This window comes from Petaurus breviceps, unplaced genomic scaffold, assembly GCF_028583685.1.
Source record: "Petaurus breviceps papuanus isolate PSGF00001 unplaced genomic scaffold, PetGlider_PUasm1.0 185, whole genome shotgun sequence".
NCBI lineage: Eukaryota > Metazoa > Chordata > Mammalia > Diprotodontia > Petauridae > Petaurus > Petaurus breviceps.
This window is the reverse complement of record NW_027185797.1, coordinates 32,639,140-32,655,201: the sequence shown is the minus strand read 5'-3', so window position 1 is coordinate 32,655,201 and position 16,062 is coordinate 32,639,140. Positions and strand designations below refer to the sequence as shown.

Genomic DNA, 16,062 nt, shown 5'->3' with positions numbered 1-16,062 from the left:
TCCACAAAATAGTCACTTAATGAATGGTTGTTGAATGACCAATGAAGGAATGATTTGGTCTTTGTTCATAAATACAGGTCAAGTGCTCCTAAAGCATTTTGTCTGAATGTCTTCTTTGTTCTCTCTGGCTCCTTTGTGTCACTTTTATCTGTGGACACACTGGGTCTGTTACACCTTGTTCCCTCATAGAATGCACCCTCCTTAAGGGCTCTTTTATGTTTGTGTCCTCAGCACCCTGTATGGTGATTGGCATACAGTAGCGCTTCATATGTTTGTTGGATGGAAGTGCATTGAACCCAAACCCAAGAGAAAAAGAAAGAAAGCACCATCTTCATGGTTCTTCTGTAGGGCTCATCTCCCAAGGCCAGGGCACTCACTCCCTGCCACCCTAAAGTGCATGGTCTTCGTGCCATCACATGGCTTGGATTTCTGGGTCATTAGGCTGGTGTGCATTTAGAGGTCAACAACTAAAAATGATGGCGGCCATTGGATTGTGCATCTTTCCCTATGCTTGCTTAGCTGAGGAACTAAATCAGAAATGCCTCAGCAAAAGGGAGGGCCTTTCAAGGGATGCTTCTAATGGGGAAAGATCACGTGAGGGAAACAACCCAGGAGCTCTCTCCTGGGCCCAGGACGGTGCCCAGTGAGTTTCAGAAATGAACCAAGAAAGAAAAACAAAATTCAGCCCTATGCTTTTTATCTGATTTGGAGTTGCTAAAAATGATTCTTGTGTCTCCTTCCACCAAGGGGTCTCTCATGTGTTCACCATCATTCCTGGGTCTCCATAGTGCATAGAAGTGGTCAGAATGCTGGGCTGGGGACCCTGGAAGTGTTTAGCTCAGGGCTTCCTAGCCAGAGGCCTGTGAACTTGACTTTTTAAAAAACATGATACTTTCAGTATAATTGTTTTCCTTTGCCACTCAGTGTGTTTATTTTTACACATTTAGCACATGATTCTGAGGGGGGCCCAGAGGCTTCCCCTGTCTTGACTGCCAGAGGGCTCCAGACGCAGCCAAGGTAAAGAACCCATGATTTGGGGGGCAGGCACCGCAGCCTGGGAGCAGGATGAAGCACAGGCAGATGGTGGCCAAGCTGGGAGGCTCAGGAAGCTGCCGTCTGGGCTCCTCAGGGAAGTTCCCCTGATCTTTCTCTTTGCTGCACTTGCCCCAGTTAGCCCCGCTCCATCAAAGATGAAGACACTCCTCTTGCTCATGTGGTAAAACAGCCCAATGGTCTCATTGATGTATAACTGAGGCTCCGAAGGGGAAGTCCCTGCCTGAGGCCCCCCCCCCCCCCCCCCCCCCCCCCCCTGGATCTGGACTGGGTCTTCCTGTATCTCCCAGCAGAGTGCTTTCCACTTGACTATGGTTTGCGATGGGGCGACATCTTTTCTGTTGGTGCTCTCACAACATCTCCTGCCTCTTGCTTCACTCCAAAGAGTAAAGAGTGTGTGTGTGCAGCATAGATGTGTTCATGATGCTCATGCAAGGATTATTTTCTCCACTTTCAGAAGTGAATAATACAAAGCATGGTATATGAGGGGTAACCAAGAAAAGTTTAAGAAAACTGTGTTTCCCTTTGGCTCTGTGCATTGTTAAGGGGTGCAGTGGATAGAACACTGGGCTTGGAATCAGACTCATCTCTGTGCATTCAAATCTGACCTCAGACGCTTACTAGCCATGTGTCCTTGGGCAAGTCACTTACCCCTCTTTGACTCAGTTTCCTCATCTGTAAAATGAGCTGGAGAAAGAAATGGAAAATCACTCCAGCATCTTTGCCAAGAAAACCCCAAATGGGTCATGAAGAGTCAGACGCAACCGAAAATGACTGAACAAAAATTGTTAAATTGCCTTGAGTGGGGCAAAGACAGCAGGGCCAAGAGAATATCTACACAGTAACTCATCGTGTAAAAGCAATGACCTACCTGTCATGGAGAACAGAAAATGAAACTGCAGAGAGGCGGGTGGCTATGGGTGCAGAATGGTGCCTTTGTAGAGAGGCAGTCTGGCATGGTGAGTAGAGCACTGGACTTGGAATCTGGAAGACCTGGGTTTGAACACCATCTTCTAGACCAACGTTTTTCGTTTCCTCTCTTGTAAAATAAAGGGAGCACTCTCACTGACTCATAAGGTTCCTTCTAGCTCTGAATCAGCTATCCCATGATCCTACATTCTGTGAGACTCAAACTTGGAAAAACTGATAAAAGGGACTCCTTTTGTGAGTATATATGAAAAATAAAAATAAAAGATCTTGAATCTTTTGCCTTTTCTCTCTAGATCTTGAGGACTCTGAATCGAACCTACGTTAACATGAAACAGAAGCCCATTTGGAACGACCTAAACCCCAAGGCTGTGACAACAGATGAGCTCTTTGGATTCATCCATCATGCCACTCGAGAATGGAAAGATGGCAAGTCCCGGGTCCTTTCTCATGTCCCAGTCCCTCCCCTGTCCAACCCATCCTCTGCTCTGGGGGCGTCCCCAAGACTGAATTATCTTTATGTTTGAGAATCCTGAGCTTACTCCAAGGTTTAACAGAAGTGCCACCTCCCATAGGAAGCCTTCCCTGATTCACCTCCCCCCCACAGTTGTCAAGGCTATCTCCCCCATGAAATTGTCACCAATACAATGTAAGCTTCTTGAAGACAGGGGAGATACTTCCTTCTGGAGTTTGAATATCCCATGGTAGGTACTTAATAGGGGCTATTGGATCGGATTCAAGTGAGGATAAGATGAATTTGGTGCGTTGCATTGATATTCATGGGATTTTACCTGCCCGGAGACCAGCAGATAAGTCTGAGCTCTGAGGAGGTGGAGAGAGCCTCCCTTCTTTGGTGGTCTCCATCTTCTTTCCCTCCCTCCCTTCCATCTGTCATTATCTCAGGCTTTGCCTCTTCTTGATCACAAGGTATAGCAGGGAAGACCAATAGACCCAAACTTTTCTCTCCAAAAGATTGTCCCACTTTATACTTGTCCCTTTGGGACCAACGCTCTCCTAGCGATATTGCTGTGCTCACAACTCTTCCCTGAGAATTACACACAGAGCCAGCATAAAGTCACAGGCCCCTGGGATTTCAGAATTTTAGAAGACAGTGATTTATAGGCCCAGAGAAATTTGCCCGTGATCACCCAGGATTTGGGGGTGCAGCTGGTTCTCCCGTGTACCCGCCAATCACTTTTAAGCAGTGATCAGGCTACTTGTCTGGACCAATTAAATGAACACATCATTTTGAGGGGGATAGGCAGGATGAGAGAAAAGAAATCAAGATTGATTGAGTGAAGACGAGAAAATACTTTAACTTGTGGGAAAATTTCCAGATTGAGGGGATTAGAATAGGTGACCTCTCTAAATCAATCCTATGAAATGAATGAATGAATGAAAAAATCCTTTACCAAATGCTTAGGATGCACCAAGAGTATGGAGATTATAAATATAGAAGCAAAGACGAGCCTTGCCCTCAAGGAGTTTATATCCAAATGTGGATGACAATGCCCGTAGGGGAGTGATGACCGGGGAAGTCTATGGGATGGTGAGCGAAGGCACAGAGGAGTAGATGGACACACCCCATCCAGGACCAGTGCTGCCTTCAGCTCTGTCTCCACACAAAGGGGAACCTGTGAGTTCTCTACTGAGCTGAAACATCCTTCTGTCTTCTGGTTTCGATGATAGTGAAAATGCCAAGACTGATACAATTTTGTCCCTCCAGTAGAAGGTCTACTAATTGGTCATTGAACAAGGCTCTCACTGTAGGGTATCAAACGTTTAAAGATGGCCTAAAAACTTTGTACTTCTCAGCTACTTTGCCACCCAGGACTGAGGGCCATTTTATATTTTTCACTGTTTCATGGGTTGTTATGGCCAAAGAATTAATTACCCAGTGGCCAGCCTAATGGAAACAAGTCTCTCTCTGTAATTGGCTGACCTGGTTCTGAAGAAGCAGACCCAGTCTGTTGCTGGGACAGTCTTTCAAGCCCTTACAGCAAGGTAGAACCAGCCTCTCTGCTGGCATGGCCTTCAAGAGCCCAAAATTGCTGCTATCTTAAAACATCAGAGTAGGACTTCGTGCCACACAATAGTAAAGAAATATTTTCTTCTTTTCTTCTCTGTCCTTTAAAATGTTTATCCCACTTAAATTATATTTACATAAATATATGGCAGGAATACTTCACAACTTGACAGTGCCCTTGACCATACAGCCAAACAAAACTTTGTCACTGAGCTGTTTTCCCTTAATGAGGATATGGAGGAAATAATATCGGTACATATAATTTATTTGTAAAAATCTTTTCTGGTAAAAATGCTGCATTTGAATTTTTTAGAATAATTTTTTTTGATTTCCTGTTTTTTATGCCACCTACATTTCCTAATCTAGCCTTTCCCCTGCACCTACCCCAAGAGCTAGCTCTTATAAAAACAATTTTTTTAAAGCAATTGGGGTTAAGTAACTTGCCCAAGGTTACATGGCCAGTTATTTTGTGTGGGTGTTAAGTATCTGAGGCTGGAACCGATCCTGGGTCCTCCTGACTCTGGGGCCAGCGCTCTTACTGTGCCACCTAGCCACCCCATAAAAACAATCTTAGAGGAAAACAGATCAACAAAACTAACCAACATATCAGAAAAGTTGAGTCAATAAGCAAGCATGGATTAAGCACCTACTGTGTACTGCATACTGGTAAACGCTGGGGACAAAGACAATCCCTGTCCTCAGGGAGCTCACAGTCTAATAGGGAAGACAGCTGGTAAACTGCTACCTACAGACGAGACACAAACAGGCGAACCTGGAATGAATCTTAGAAGGTTCCTGGATTAAGGAAGACCAGAACACATCTGCAGAATGCAGGATTTTAGTTGGTACCAGGAGGAAGGCAGGGGAGCCAAGAGGTGGGAGATGAGGGAGAGGGATCCAGGGATGGGGGGAAATCAGCGAAGATGGCTGGAAAGAAAAAGCTTGACGTATGCAGTGTTCCTCATCCCTAGACCCCCACCTCTGCAAAGAAGCAGGGAGAGGCTCCTCTTCCAATCTGTTCTTTGGGATCAAGCTTGGTCATTATCATTTTGTATTATTTCATTGCCTCAGATGGATTCAGAAACACACTAGAATTTTAAACATCCTTTGTTGGTAGGGATCTTTTCATCACTCCTGAGGGAGCAAGCCAGTATTCTGCATGATGGACCCAAATGGATAGTTCTGGATGGAGACATTGATCCCATGTGGATTGAGTCCCTCAACACAGTGATGGATGATAACCAGGTGAGCTGCCTTTTGCTTTGCTTGAGTCTCCCTGGTTCAAGGAACACTTTCCTTCACGGAGCTCAGTTTCACTTCCTTGTCTTTGACCCTGGGTTTTTTGCTGGGGTGCCATGATGACTCAAGGTCCTTTGGGGTGCTTCTTCAGCAGCCAGGTAATGCTTATTAATATGGATGGAAGCTAGAAATCTCTTTCTCCCCCTCTCCGTCCCTCTGGGTCTCTCCCCTTCTCCCTCTTTCTCTCTTTCTTTAAAAAAAGTTCATCAATACTTTTTGCTTCTTCATACCAGTGATGCCCTGATGTAGCAGCACTCTTCTCCCCTGCTCTCAACACCCATACTCTCCCTCGTATCAAAGAAAGCAGTCCAGAAAGACTGTGGGAGCCATATTTTTCACAAGCCAGGATCATGGCATTGGAAAACCAGAACTTGAGCAGGGTCTGTTGGTTTTGGCTCCAGAGTGGGTCATTTGAAGGCAGCGGACAGCACCTTCCTGGTGGCATTTCTTCTTGAGCCTACCCTGTCCCTAATGGCAGTCTAATCTACTTGTATCCTTCCACCACTGCCCACCCCCTCCTGGCTCTGGGGCATGACTTCCTTTGTTCAACCCCATCCTCAAGGGCATGGCACATGCCCCCAGTGGAAGCCACAATTGAATGGAATCCTCTAGATGTCCCAGAGTGCTCTTCCCTCCCCCACAAGGGGAGTCAAGCATTCTTCTACCCTTACGTCTAGTCCCCATCAACAGGCAAACATTGCTTTAGCTCCATCTCTGGGCTATAGGTCTCATGGAAAGTGGATAACTGTTTTTTCACAAGTGCTTTTGTCCCCATAAGAATGGAGGAACCCAGGTGTTAACTGGTGTAGATTACTATACCTCAAATGTCACATAGACATAATCTGAATAGTTGCTAAATGGTGCAGTGGCAGAGCTTTGGATTCAGATCTGGCCTCAGGCTTAGTACCTATGTAATCCCCCCCCCCCCCCCCAGCAAATCCCTCAGGCTCAGTTTCCTTCTCTGTAAAGTGAGCATGATGATAATGATGATGAGATCAAATCTATGAAGTACCTGGTAGACCTCGAAGCCTTATATGAACACTAGCATCATCTCCACTTTCAATACCGCCCCCATGGAGGCTCCAGACCGAAGTGCTCCTCGACCCTTCCCTCTCCTTGGTACACTTGGCACAGAGTGGGCACTTAGCAGACCGTGGCAGCGGAGCCAGGGCGTGCCTGTCCTCAGAGGAGCAGCCTGACTACACTGGGGTTTCATGGTGTGGACATGGAGGAAGAGGGGCTGTCATCAGCCGCCAGGCCACGGTTTTCTGGCCTTGGCAGCTCCTGATGCCATTGCTGAGGCAGCCAAGGACCCGGGTTAAGGAGCATTGGTGGCAGTAAAGCAGGCTTCACAGAAGCACTGACTTAGGAGGGGCTGCGTGGTCCCTTTTACGTCATTTCAGCTCCATAAAACAAGCATTAAATGCCTCCTGCCTTCTACTGGATTGTATGAGGTGCTGGGAACATAGAGGCAGAAACAAAAGCATCTCTGCCTTCAAGGGCATCCATTCTCAACTCGGGAAGTACAAAATACAGTCAGTCTCTAGTCATGGACAGAGCACTGACCTGGAGTCAGAGAATCTGAGTTCAAATCCTGCCTCTGACTGTCACTAGGTGTGACCCTGGACAAGTCACTTTCCCTCTGGACCTCCATTTCCTCACCTGTAAAATGGAAGAATTGGTCTAGGTGAAGTAAAAAATTAACACTTGGGAAAATAATTGACTTTCCAGATATAACGAATAAGGTTTTGGTGGAGAGGTAGCAATTTGTAGTAGATAAAGGACCTCAGGGTCAGGAAGACTGGGTTCAGATCCTGCCTCTAACACATACTGACCACAAACCCTAGCATCTGATGCTGCTCCTCCGTGTGTCAGACTCTCTTGAGACTTTAGGGCAGAGACAAGTTGCCTGCCTGCATCAGTGAAGGAAGTTTCCCACTAGTGAACTCCCAGGGGTTGGTCATTTCAGTTGTTCATGCCCAGCACTGACGCTGGCCAGGGCTGTGGTCTCAGACCCACTCTGCCAGGCCTCTGGCCAGGGCCAGCTGCCTCGCACCTCAGGTTCCCCTAGTTGGATACTGCCCTGTTTTGTCTCTGGTGTGTTGAGATTGAATGCCATCTCACACCCTGGAATGACTGTGGCCGTTTCCCATCCAGGTCCTGACGCTGGCCAGCAATGAGCGAGTGGCCCTCACCCCTCATATGAGACTCCTGTTTGAGATCAGCCACTTAAGGATGGCAACGCCTGCAACCGTGTCCAGAGCTGGGATTCTGTATGTGAACCCACAGGACTTGGGCTGGAATCCGTGAGTACGCCTTCTTCAGGCATGATGGGGAAAGTCTTCACGCGATATGTGAAGAGGTGGAGGTAACATCCTGGCTGTCGGCCATAGGATCACGTGGACCAGTCAGACTTCAGAGTCTGCAGTGACTTACCTCCACTATCTCAGCACCTGGTACACAGTAGGTGCTTGATTAATGTTTATTGACTGGCTGGTCTGGTGACCTTGCCAACCAGGAAGTCCAGGGCATAAGAAAACGCTGCCCCCAGGTCCTCAAACTCTCCCCATGATGGTCTGAGCTCAACTCTAGGGATGGATGAGGGGATCAGTCAGTCAGGAAGCATTTCTTAAGCACCTACTTATACTAGGCAAGAAAGGCAAGAGGCAGCAGCCCCTGGTCTCAGAGCACCCCAGCTAATGAAGAAGCCAACAAGCCTGCGCAGGACAAAATGGAGACAGCAACAGAGGGAAGATAGGTGGGAAAGGCTTCCCATACATGAGAGAACTTGAGAGAATGCAGGGAAGCCAGGAGCAGAGATGAGGAGGGAGAGCATCCCTTGCAGGAGGCCAGTGTTGCTGGATTGCAGGGAGCTGGGGGCACCAGAGTGCACAGAGCACCAGGCCTGGAGTCAGGAAGACTCATCTCCCTGAGTTCAAATCCAGCCTCAGACACTTACTGGCTGTGTGATCCTGGGCAAGTCACTTTGCCCTGCTTGCCTCAGTTTCCTCATCTGTAAAATGAGCTAGAAAAAGAGCAAACCGCTCCAGTATCTTTCCCAAGAAAATCCCAAATAGGACCACGAAGAATCAGACACAACTGAAGTGTCTGAAACAACGACATAAGAGCTAAGGTGTTGAGGTAGGAAGGGCCAGGCTGTGAAGGGCTTTGAACAGCACAGGGACCTCTTTGATGGCAGGTGATGAGATATGCTTTGAGACCTGCCTCAAGACAGGCAGGAGGGGGCAGCACAATACGTACACTGGTGGGGGAGGTGGCAGGTTATCTGGGTGAAAGTGCTTGTGGGGTAGCCTGTGGATATACATATGAGAGAAATGGGAGAGAGAGGCCGGACCTCTGGGCCGAGAACTCCCACACTCCCATCGTCCTCTGTACTGGCCCATCCTGGCTGCGTGACCCTGGGCAAGTGGCTTAACCTCTTTGCCTCAGTTTCCCAATCTGTAAAATGAGGCACTTGTGTCAGTGGCCTCTAAGACCCCTCCCAGCTCTAGACTACAGGAAGAAGGAGATGGGGGAGGTGGGAGGAAGTTTATTTGGAACCAACACACCAAAGAAAACGTGTGAAAGGGGAAATGGCAGCAGTGTAGCCTCAGACATGGGCGTAATGGCCATTAGCTTCAAATGGAGCTGACCCGATGTCTGAAAGCAGAGACAGGAGGGCATCGCCCAGAGCCTGATGGTGGGAGAGGCTTGGGAACTCCTTCCCAGTGGCATGCCATGCTCTCTTTCTTTCCGTGTTCTTTTGGAAGACTCTGGGGCTTCCTCTTGTCCCTGCCCAGCCTTACATCACCCCTCCCGCTGGGTCCCATCAGCCTTCCTTTTCTGTCCCTTCCAGCTGGGGCCAGTGTTCTCCATCTTCTCCCTTAGAATGCACAGATTGTCCGTAGCCACCCTTCTCTTTGCTTCACAATTCTTCTGATTTCATCTTCTGTATGTGGATCGCCGTGATTGACAGAGAATTTGCCGCCTGCGGTGATGAGGAAGCTTGAGATGCAGAGGAGATTAGTGGGGCGGGACACATGGCAGCAGCCCTGGGATTATGGACCAACTCACTTGGCTATGGTTCTCTGCCCCACAGTGACCCAGACCTGCCAGCTTTGGTGATGGGGGTGATGCAGCCCAGGATTCCCAGAGTGAGCATCTGGGGTCCTTTTGTCTGAGGGAGGAGCAGCATGAGGGCTTCAGAGGGGCCTTTTGTCAATGCCTTGAACCAGAGCTGGAGGAATTCTCAGATGTGGGCACAGCCTTGCTGTGGCGAGAGGGAGGTCCTCAGTGGTCCTGGCAGCCCTCCCTGCAGCTGGATGGGCCCAGCACCCTCCCTGCCCCGCCGCCCTGCCCCGGCCGCAACACACTTGTGCCTTCACAAGGGCAGGATAGAGGACAATCATAACTGGCCTCCTTTCAAGAGGGATGGAAAAAGGTGGACAATAACTCCATGTGAGGACGTGAATGAATGTTCTGTGGCCTGACTTTACATGTCTCTGCCACCGTAGACCACCAAAGATGGAAGATGCCTGCATCTCCCTGCTCATGTCACCCTGGTCCCCACCTGTAGACTCTCTTCCCTAGAGGACTTGCCTTTCCTGATCAAGCTTTTTTTTTGCTTTTAATTCAATCCATTCTAATCCTCATTTTAAAGTGAAGCAAAATTCAGCAAGCAGGGGCAGCTAGGTGGTGCAGTGAATAGAGCACTGTCTCTGCAGTCAAGAGAGCCTGAGTTCAAATCCAGCCTCAAACATTTAAAACTTATTAGCTGTGTGACCTTGGGCAAGTCACTTAACCCCAATTGCCCTGCATTCCCTCCTCCAAAAAACAAAAAAAATCAGCATTTATTAAATGCCTACTATGTGCAGACCCTAGTTATATAGAAAAATGTAACAGACCCCTCACTCAAGCTCTTCTAAGAGAAAATAGCACACAAACACACACACGCACACATATATACATAAGTGTGTCTCTCCTGGTCAGACAGAAGGTCCCTGAGCATAAGGATTGTTTTATTCTTTCCATCACCAGAGCCTGACCCATACAAGGTACTTGATAAATGTTGTTGATTGATGCATTAAAGTGTCTACAAAAGATAAATGGGGGAGAGAACTCCCATCTGGGAAAACTGGGAAAGGCCTTACATAGACTGGCACTTCAGCTATACCTTAAAGAAGAAGATGGATTCTGAAAATCAAATTTGAGGAAGGAGAGCTTTCCAGGCAGTAGGCACAGCATAGGCAAAGGCTCACAGGAAGGAAATCTGGGGGGGGGGGGTTGTATGGAGAATGATGAGTAGGCAACTTTGTGCCCTTTGGTAAATGTACTCTGGGCTGTATACCCTGAAAAAACATTGGTAATCAGAGGGTCATTGCAAGGAGTTATATCAGTATATTATGAACCTCATTTCAGATCTCAATATAACTGGGGTCAGAACTCTTCAAGAACAGTCATGAATTATTTCCATAAACTTGGCACACTTTGAGAAAAGAGTTTGAGCATTTTTGGAAATGCAAGGGAAGGTGAGGTAGATAAGGTGTTGTCAGAGTCAGAGGATTCAAGTGCGAGTCCTGATCAGTGCAACTGAGTGAGTCATTTCTGTAAAGTTAATGGGGTATAAGATGTTCGCCACCCATTAATAGGCCTCACTGGAATCCATTAAGGGAAGCTGGCTTAGGGGAGGCTTACTTGTAGAAAGGCTTTCACACCTTTTGCTTATTTCTAATTAGGTGCTGAGTCAGGAGGGCTGTGATGCCCTCTGGCTCTGAGAAGTATATATATATACTCTGAGTTGGTATTTTGCTTTGGGGACTCACTTATGAGAAGGTTCTTGTGATTCCCTGGTCGATATTCTGAGTGTCCATAAGTTCAGAGCTCCCTGACTGCTCAGATGTAAAGGCTCTCCCAATCCAGGGATGTATGTAAAGCATATAGTTGATTCAGTCAGTCAGAGCCCTGTCTGTTGGTCTTTATTTCCCTGCTTGTATTTTCTCTGAAGTCCAGGGGGCTGATTTTTCCCCTGAATTAGTGAATGTAATTTTAAAAAGATTGTTGACCCCTTGAGCAGCTCTCTTTCCTAGTAAAGCAGATCTAAGATCCTGTGCTAGCAGCCATCCTGGGGATGCCAGTGTGGTGGCTGCTACAGTTTCTGAGGTTTCGTTTGACTTCAGATGACCTCTAGGGTCCCTCTCAGTTGCCACCCAGAATCCTATACAACCTCACATAAGAAGAACATAACATAACAAAACTTCCTAAGGAGAAGAGAAGTGTGGTTAGACCATAATTATTCTTGAAAGAAAAAAGCTGAGGATTTTAGTGAACTGCGCACTCTCTGGAGTCACAGATATGGCCTGAGATAGTGGTTAGAAGCTGTGGATGGTCTAACAAGGACCTGACTTCTGGGGATGAGCATGTGTTGGACTTTGTGCCCTACTGACCTGGCCCCACATGGACCCCACCCTCAAGGAAGCATGCTGATAGACCAGAGAGCATCCAGAGGGTGGCAACCAGTCTGGCGAAGGGCCTTGTGTTCATGCTGTAGGACCACGGGTTCAATGACATGGGAATGTTTAACTGAAAGCAGAGCTGCCTGAAGATGGGGATGTGGGAGGGCCAAGGTAGCTATCTTTGAAGGGATTTCATATAGAAAATGGATTAGACCTGGAGAGCAGTGCATAGAAGCAGACTAGGGCTTGGTATCAGGAGAGCCAACGTACAATATAAGGGGCTGCTTGGGGAGCTGGTGAGGTCCTGCTTCAAGGCCTAATTAGAACTTGTTGACATTACACTGTCAGGAGTGGTTTTTCATGTAAGAGTTAGACTGAATATTATCTGAGGTCCTTCCCAACACTGAGATTCTAGGAGTTTTCACAAAATGGCACCTCCTTCTCTTCTATTCAGAGGTGGGAGGCTAGGGATAAGGAGCACTGAATACTCTATCAAACATAATGAATAACTTCATTAGCTCGACTGAAGTACTTTCTCCTCAGTTTTCATTCTGTCTTGTAGAGTATGACTGATCCTGATTATCTCAATATCTTTCTATTATATATGTCTGTGTATCTACTTACAACTGTGTGTATGAGACAAAGACAGAGAGAGGGAAGGAAGGAGAGAGAGAGAGAGAGACAGACAGACAGACAGACAGAGAGAGAGACAGACAGAGAGAGAGACAGACAGACAGACAGACAGAGAGACAGAGAGAGACAGAGACAGAGACAGACAAATACTCCAAGTTGGGGGGAAAAACCCAAAACCTTTAGAGACTGATAAGGGGATATAACATGATCGCTTGGATGTCTCTAAAATGTTTGCACCCAGATGTGACTGCTTTGTAAAACCCAACTTCACAGAGCCAGGATCCAGTCAAATCTTCCTCCTCTTCTCTCTTCCAGGTACGTGGCTAGCTGGATTGACAAGAGAAGCCATCAGTCTGAAAAGGCCAATCTGACAATCCTTTTTGATAAGTATGTTCCCCCATGCTTGGATAAACTGAGGACGAGTTTTAAAACCATCACTTTGATTCCGGAGAACAGCCTGGTTCAGGTTTGTGTCTTGCCCTGGTGATGGTGAAAGAGAAATCTCCCTCCGGCTCTCCAGTACTGGTTTCCCCAGGCTTTCCCTGGGTCAGTGTCAGCCTCTTACTCAGGCAGAGAATGCCCTCTTTCCGAACTGTTCTCTTTCCAATTAAGCTGAAGGTTTGTAGAAAATATTTGAAAATGACTTTTCTAAGACAAGGATAGCTAATAATAATTGACTTAATGCTTAATCGCATTGTGCTTAATGTGTGCTACCCCATTTAATAATATGACATCCTCATGAGATGGGCTGCAGACAGACAGAGGATTCTAGGCAGGCAGAGCATTCAGGCCAAGAATGGGGTTAGAAATTCCAGCCAGAAGAGAGACACTGACCTCAGGGACCCTCCATTCTATGGGGAAAAGAAAACCTCTACAAGAGAGTCTATGTAAAAGCTGAAGGGTCTATGGCCAAGGGCAAGGGGCAAAGGTCTGGAGAATCAGGAGCACGGGGGCTAGAGGGCTCAGGAAAGGACTCATGAGGTCAGAGGAGGGAGCCACAGGGGTGGAGGCATATATGGGGAAGAAGGCTGCTGGGACTGAGGAGGCAGGGTCCAGAGAGTTAGAAGCAACATTCATTATGAGATATTATTATCTTCATTTTACACAGGAGACCGAGGCTGAGAGATCATAGGTGACTCGTCCAGAGTCACTCACATAGCTGGTTCAGTGTCTGGGCAGTATTCGAACCCAGCTTTTTCTGACTCTGAGTGTAGCATCCTCTCTACTGCAGTCAGCTGCTTCCACTATACCGTATGGCCTCTCCAATCCCTGGTTCTCAGACTGGTCCCAGCCATAGTTATTGGCCCTTTACATTAGAATGAAAATCTTCAAGTTAAAAGAAGCCATAACGATGATGTAGGGCCTTTGACTGAATCCAAACTCCACAGAACTAATCCCCGTAATAAAAGAATTTGTTCTATAAAGCTTGGACTCCATTAGAAGGATGCACCCGAGGACCTAGAAAGCCTCATGTGGCCTCAAGGCTGCAGGTTCCCCACCCCTGAGGCTGAGGCCTTGGTTTCATAGCTCAGGAAATGAGGAAGCTCCCTAAAGATCCCAGAGCTGGCTACTGTGTCAAGGTCCGAACAAGTCCTCACCAAGACAGTCTGCTATTGATTTAATGGTGCCAAACTGCCCTCAGACTCTCTGTGCCCTGCAGGCAGGGTGACTCTGGGGAGGGAAGGGTACTAAGCATCTGGGTTCAAATCCTCCCCAGCCCTTATTACTTGAGTGACCCTACTCAAGATCCTCTCCTGCCTGGGAGCTTCAGCTGCTCCATAGAAAGAGGTGGTCTGGAAGGCAACTTCAAGTGTCATTTCCTTGTCTGTAGAAGACAACAAAGTCAAAACCTCACAAAAATCGCCTGGTACGGATGTATGTCATCTGGGAGTATTTGCATTAGAGTAAGGATAAATCTGTAAGTCAGCAAGCCTCCATTAAACATTACTGTGGGCCCTGTACTGTGCTCAAGGCTGGGTATACAATGAAAGACAGAAATACTGTCCCTGTCTTCAAAGTTCACATCCTCATGGGGAACAACAATGGATAAGATACACATGGGAGATACAGTGTAACCAGATCACAGAAGGAAGGGACTGGTAGCAGGAGGAAAGGGAAGAGGGGTGAAACAGAATGAATATTTGAAGCTAAAGAAATGCAGCTCAAATAGTAAAATTTCAGCCATAATACAGTGAGTACTGGAAAAGTATCATTTTTGACTTGGAAATCACACAATTTAGTTAACATGATGTGAGTCTGTTATTACTATTTAGTAAGTGAGATTGACTGAATTACAATGAAGTTAAATTGAAAATTATTTCATACAAACCAAAAAAAAACAACCCCCAACTCAGAGGTTTGGGCTACTTCACACACCAATTAAATCAACGGCAGCCTTCAGCAGTTATTATTCAAGGTGCAATTTAGTGTTGAATGTCGGTCTGAATTTTTTCATAATGCATTAATTATGGGACTGATCTAATTAGTCTTGCTCTGGTTTCATACTTGTTAAGAGCAGGATGACATTCTTTTCAGGTTGACTTGGTATCTTGTGTGATTCTTTCTAGTGTTAACTTTTTCATTCAAGAAGAGTGTGAAAATAGGTCAATGGGAAAGAAGCTGATTCTGGCTTTATGATTCCTCTGTATTAGGAGCAAGTTAGTGCCTTCTGAGCTCCTGGGAGCTTCACTGAGTTTCCACCATTCCCTCACTTCAGAGCCTGGTGCCTTCCCTTAGGGCAGTTGTAAAGAAATCAAATGAGTTACCAAATGTAGAGAGTTTTGCAAGCTTTAAAGTGATACAGAAATCATTGTCATTATTATTATTACTACTAGTAAAAAAAAGAGTTTGGAGAAAAGAGAATGGCTTTAATAGAACGCATGCTTCCCTTCAGACTTTCCTCCCAATCTTGTTTTGCAAGCATATAATTTATTATAATAATGTTAATAACAATACTCAACAATATGTGTAACCAAAGATCATAATGTATACCCCTTCTAATAGCCCTGTGAGGTATGTACTTCAGATATTATTCACAATATTTCATAGATGGGGAAACCGAGGTTCAGAGTTCAGTGGCTTGCCCAAGCACATAAGTTGGAGCACTGGGCTTCGAACCCAAGGCTTTACAGACTTCAGTCAAAGGGCAGCAGTTGAGGACATAGAGAGCCACATGTGGCCTTAAGGCTGCAGGTTCCCTACTGCTAGTATACCTTCTGGGCAAAGAGGAACACTTTCAGTCTAGAGGGAGCAGGAAACCCTGAGGAGAATTATTGCTTTTGGTCACAAGTGATTAGGAATCCTGAGGAGCAGTATTGATTGTAGTTCCAAGGGATCAGAGGCCCTTCCTGGGTAAAGACCAAAATGCAGGCCATGAGAACAGTGAACACGCCTTATCCTAAATCATACCACCTTGGAAGGACCAAAAACTTCCAAACTTCCAAAACCAGCTCTGAAAACAACAGTGTGAAAAGCCTGAAGACTGAGACAGTACCTCTTTCTACTCACACTGGAAACAGAGCCCAACTTGAACATAAAGTTCCAAATCAAGAAATACCATGGGAGGAAAAAACAGGCAAAAAACACCAAAAAGAAGCTGACCATAAAAACAACTATGCTGACAGGGAAGAATAAGACATGAATTCAGAAAAAGACAATGAAGTCAAAACAACT

The 16,062-nt window shown here is 46.5% G+C and overlaps 1 protein-coding gene across 1 annotated transcript in view; it reads left to right on the top strand.

Moving 5' to 3' along the window:
* The window catches only part of DNAH11 (dynein axonemal heavy chain 11), a 303,071-nt gene that overhangs the window by 144,895 nt on the left and 142,114 nt on the right, over positions 1–16,062 (top strand). The window contains exons 40-43 of the mRNA XM_069088738.1: positions 2,277–2,420; positions 5,099–5,251; positions 7,463–7,611; positions 12,706–12,856. Coding sequence (XP_068944839.1) covers positions 2,277–2,420; positions 5,099–5,251; positions 7,463–7,611; positions 12,706–12,856 — 597 coding nt within the window. The remainder of the gene's footprint in view (positions 1–2,276; positions 2,421–5,098; positions 5,252–7,462; positions 7,612–12,705; positions 12,857–16,062) is intronic.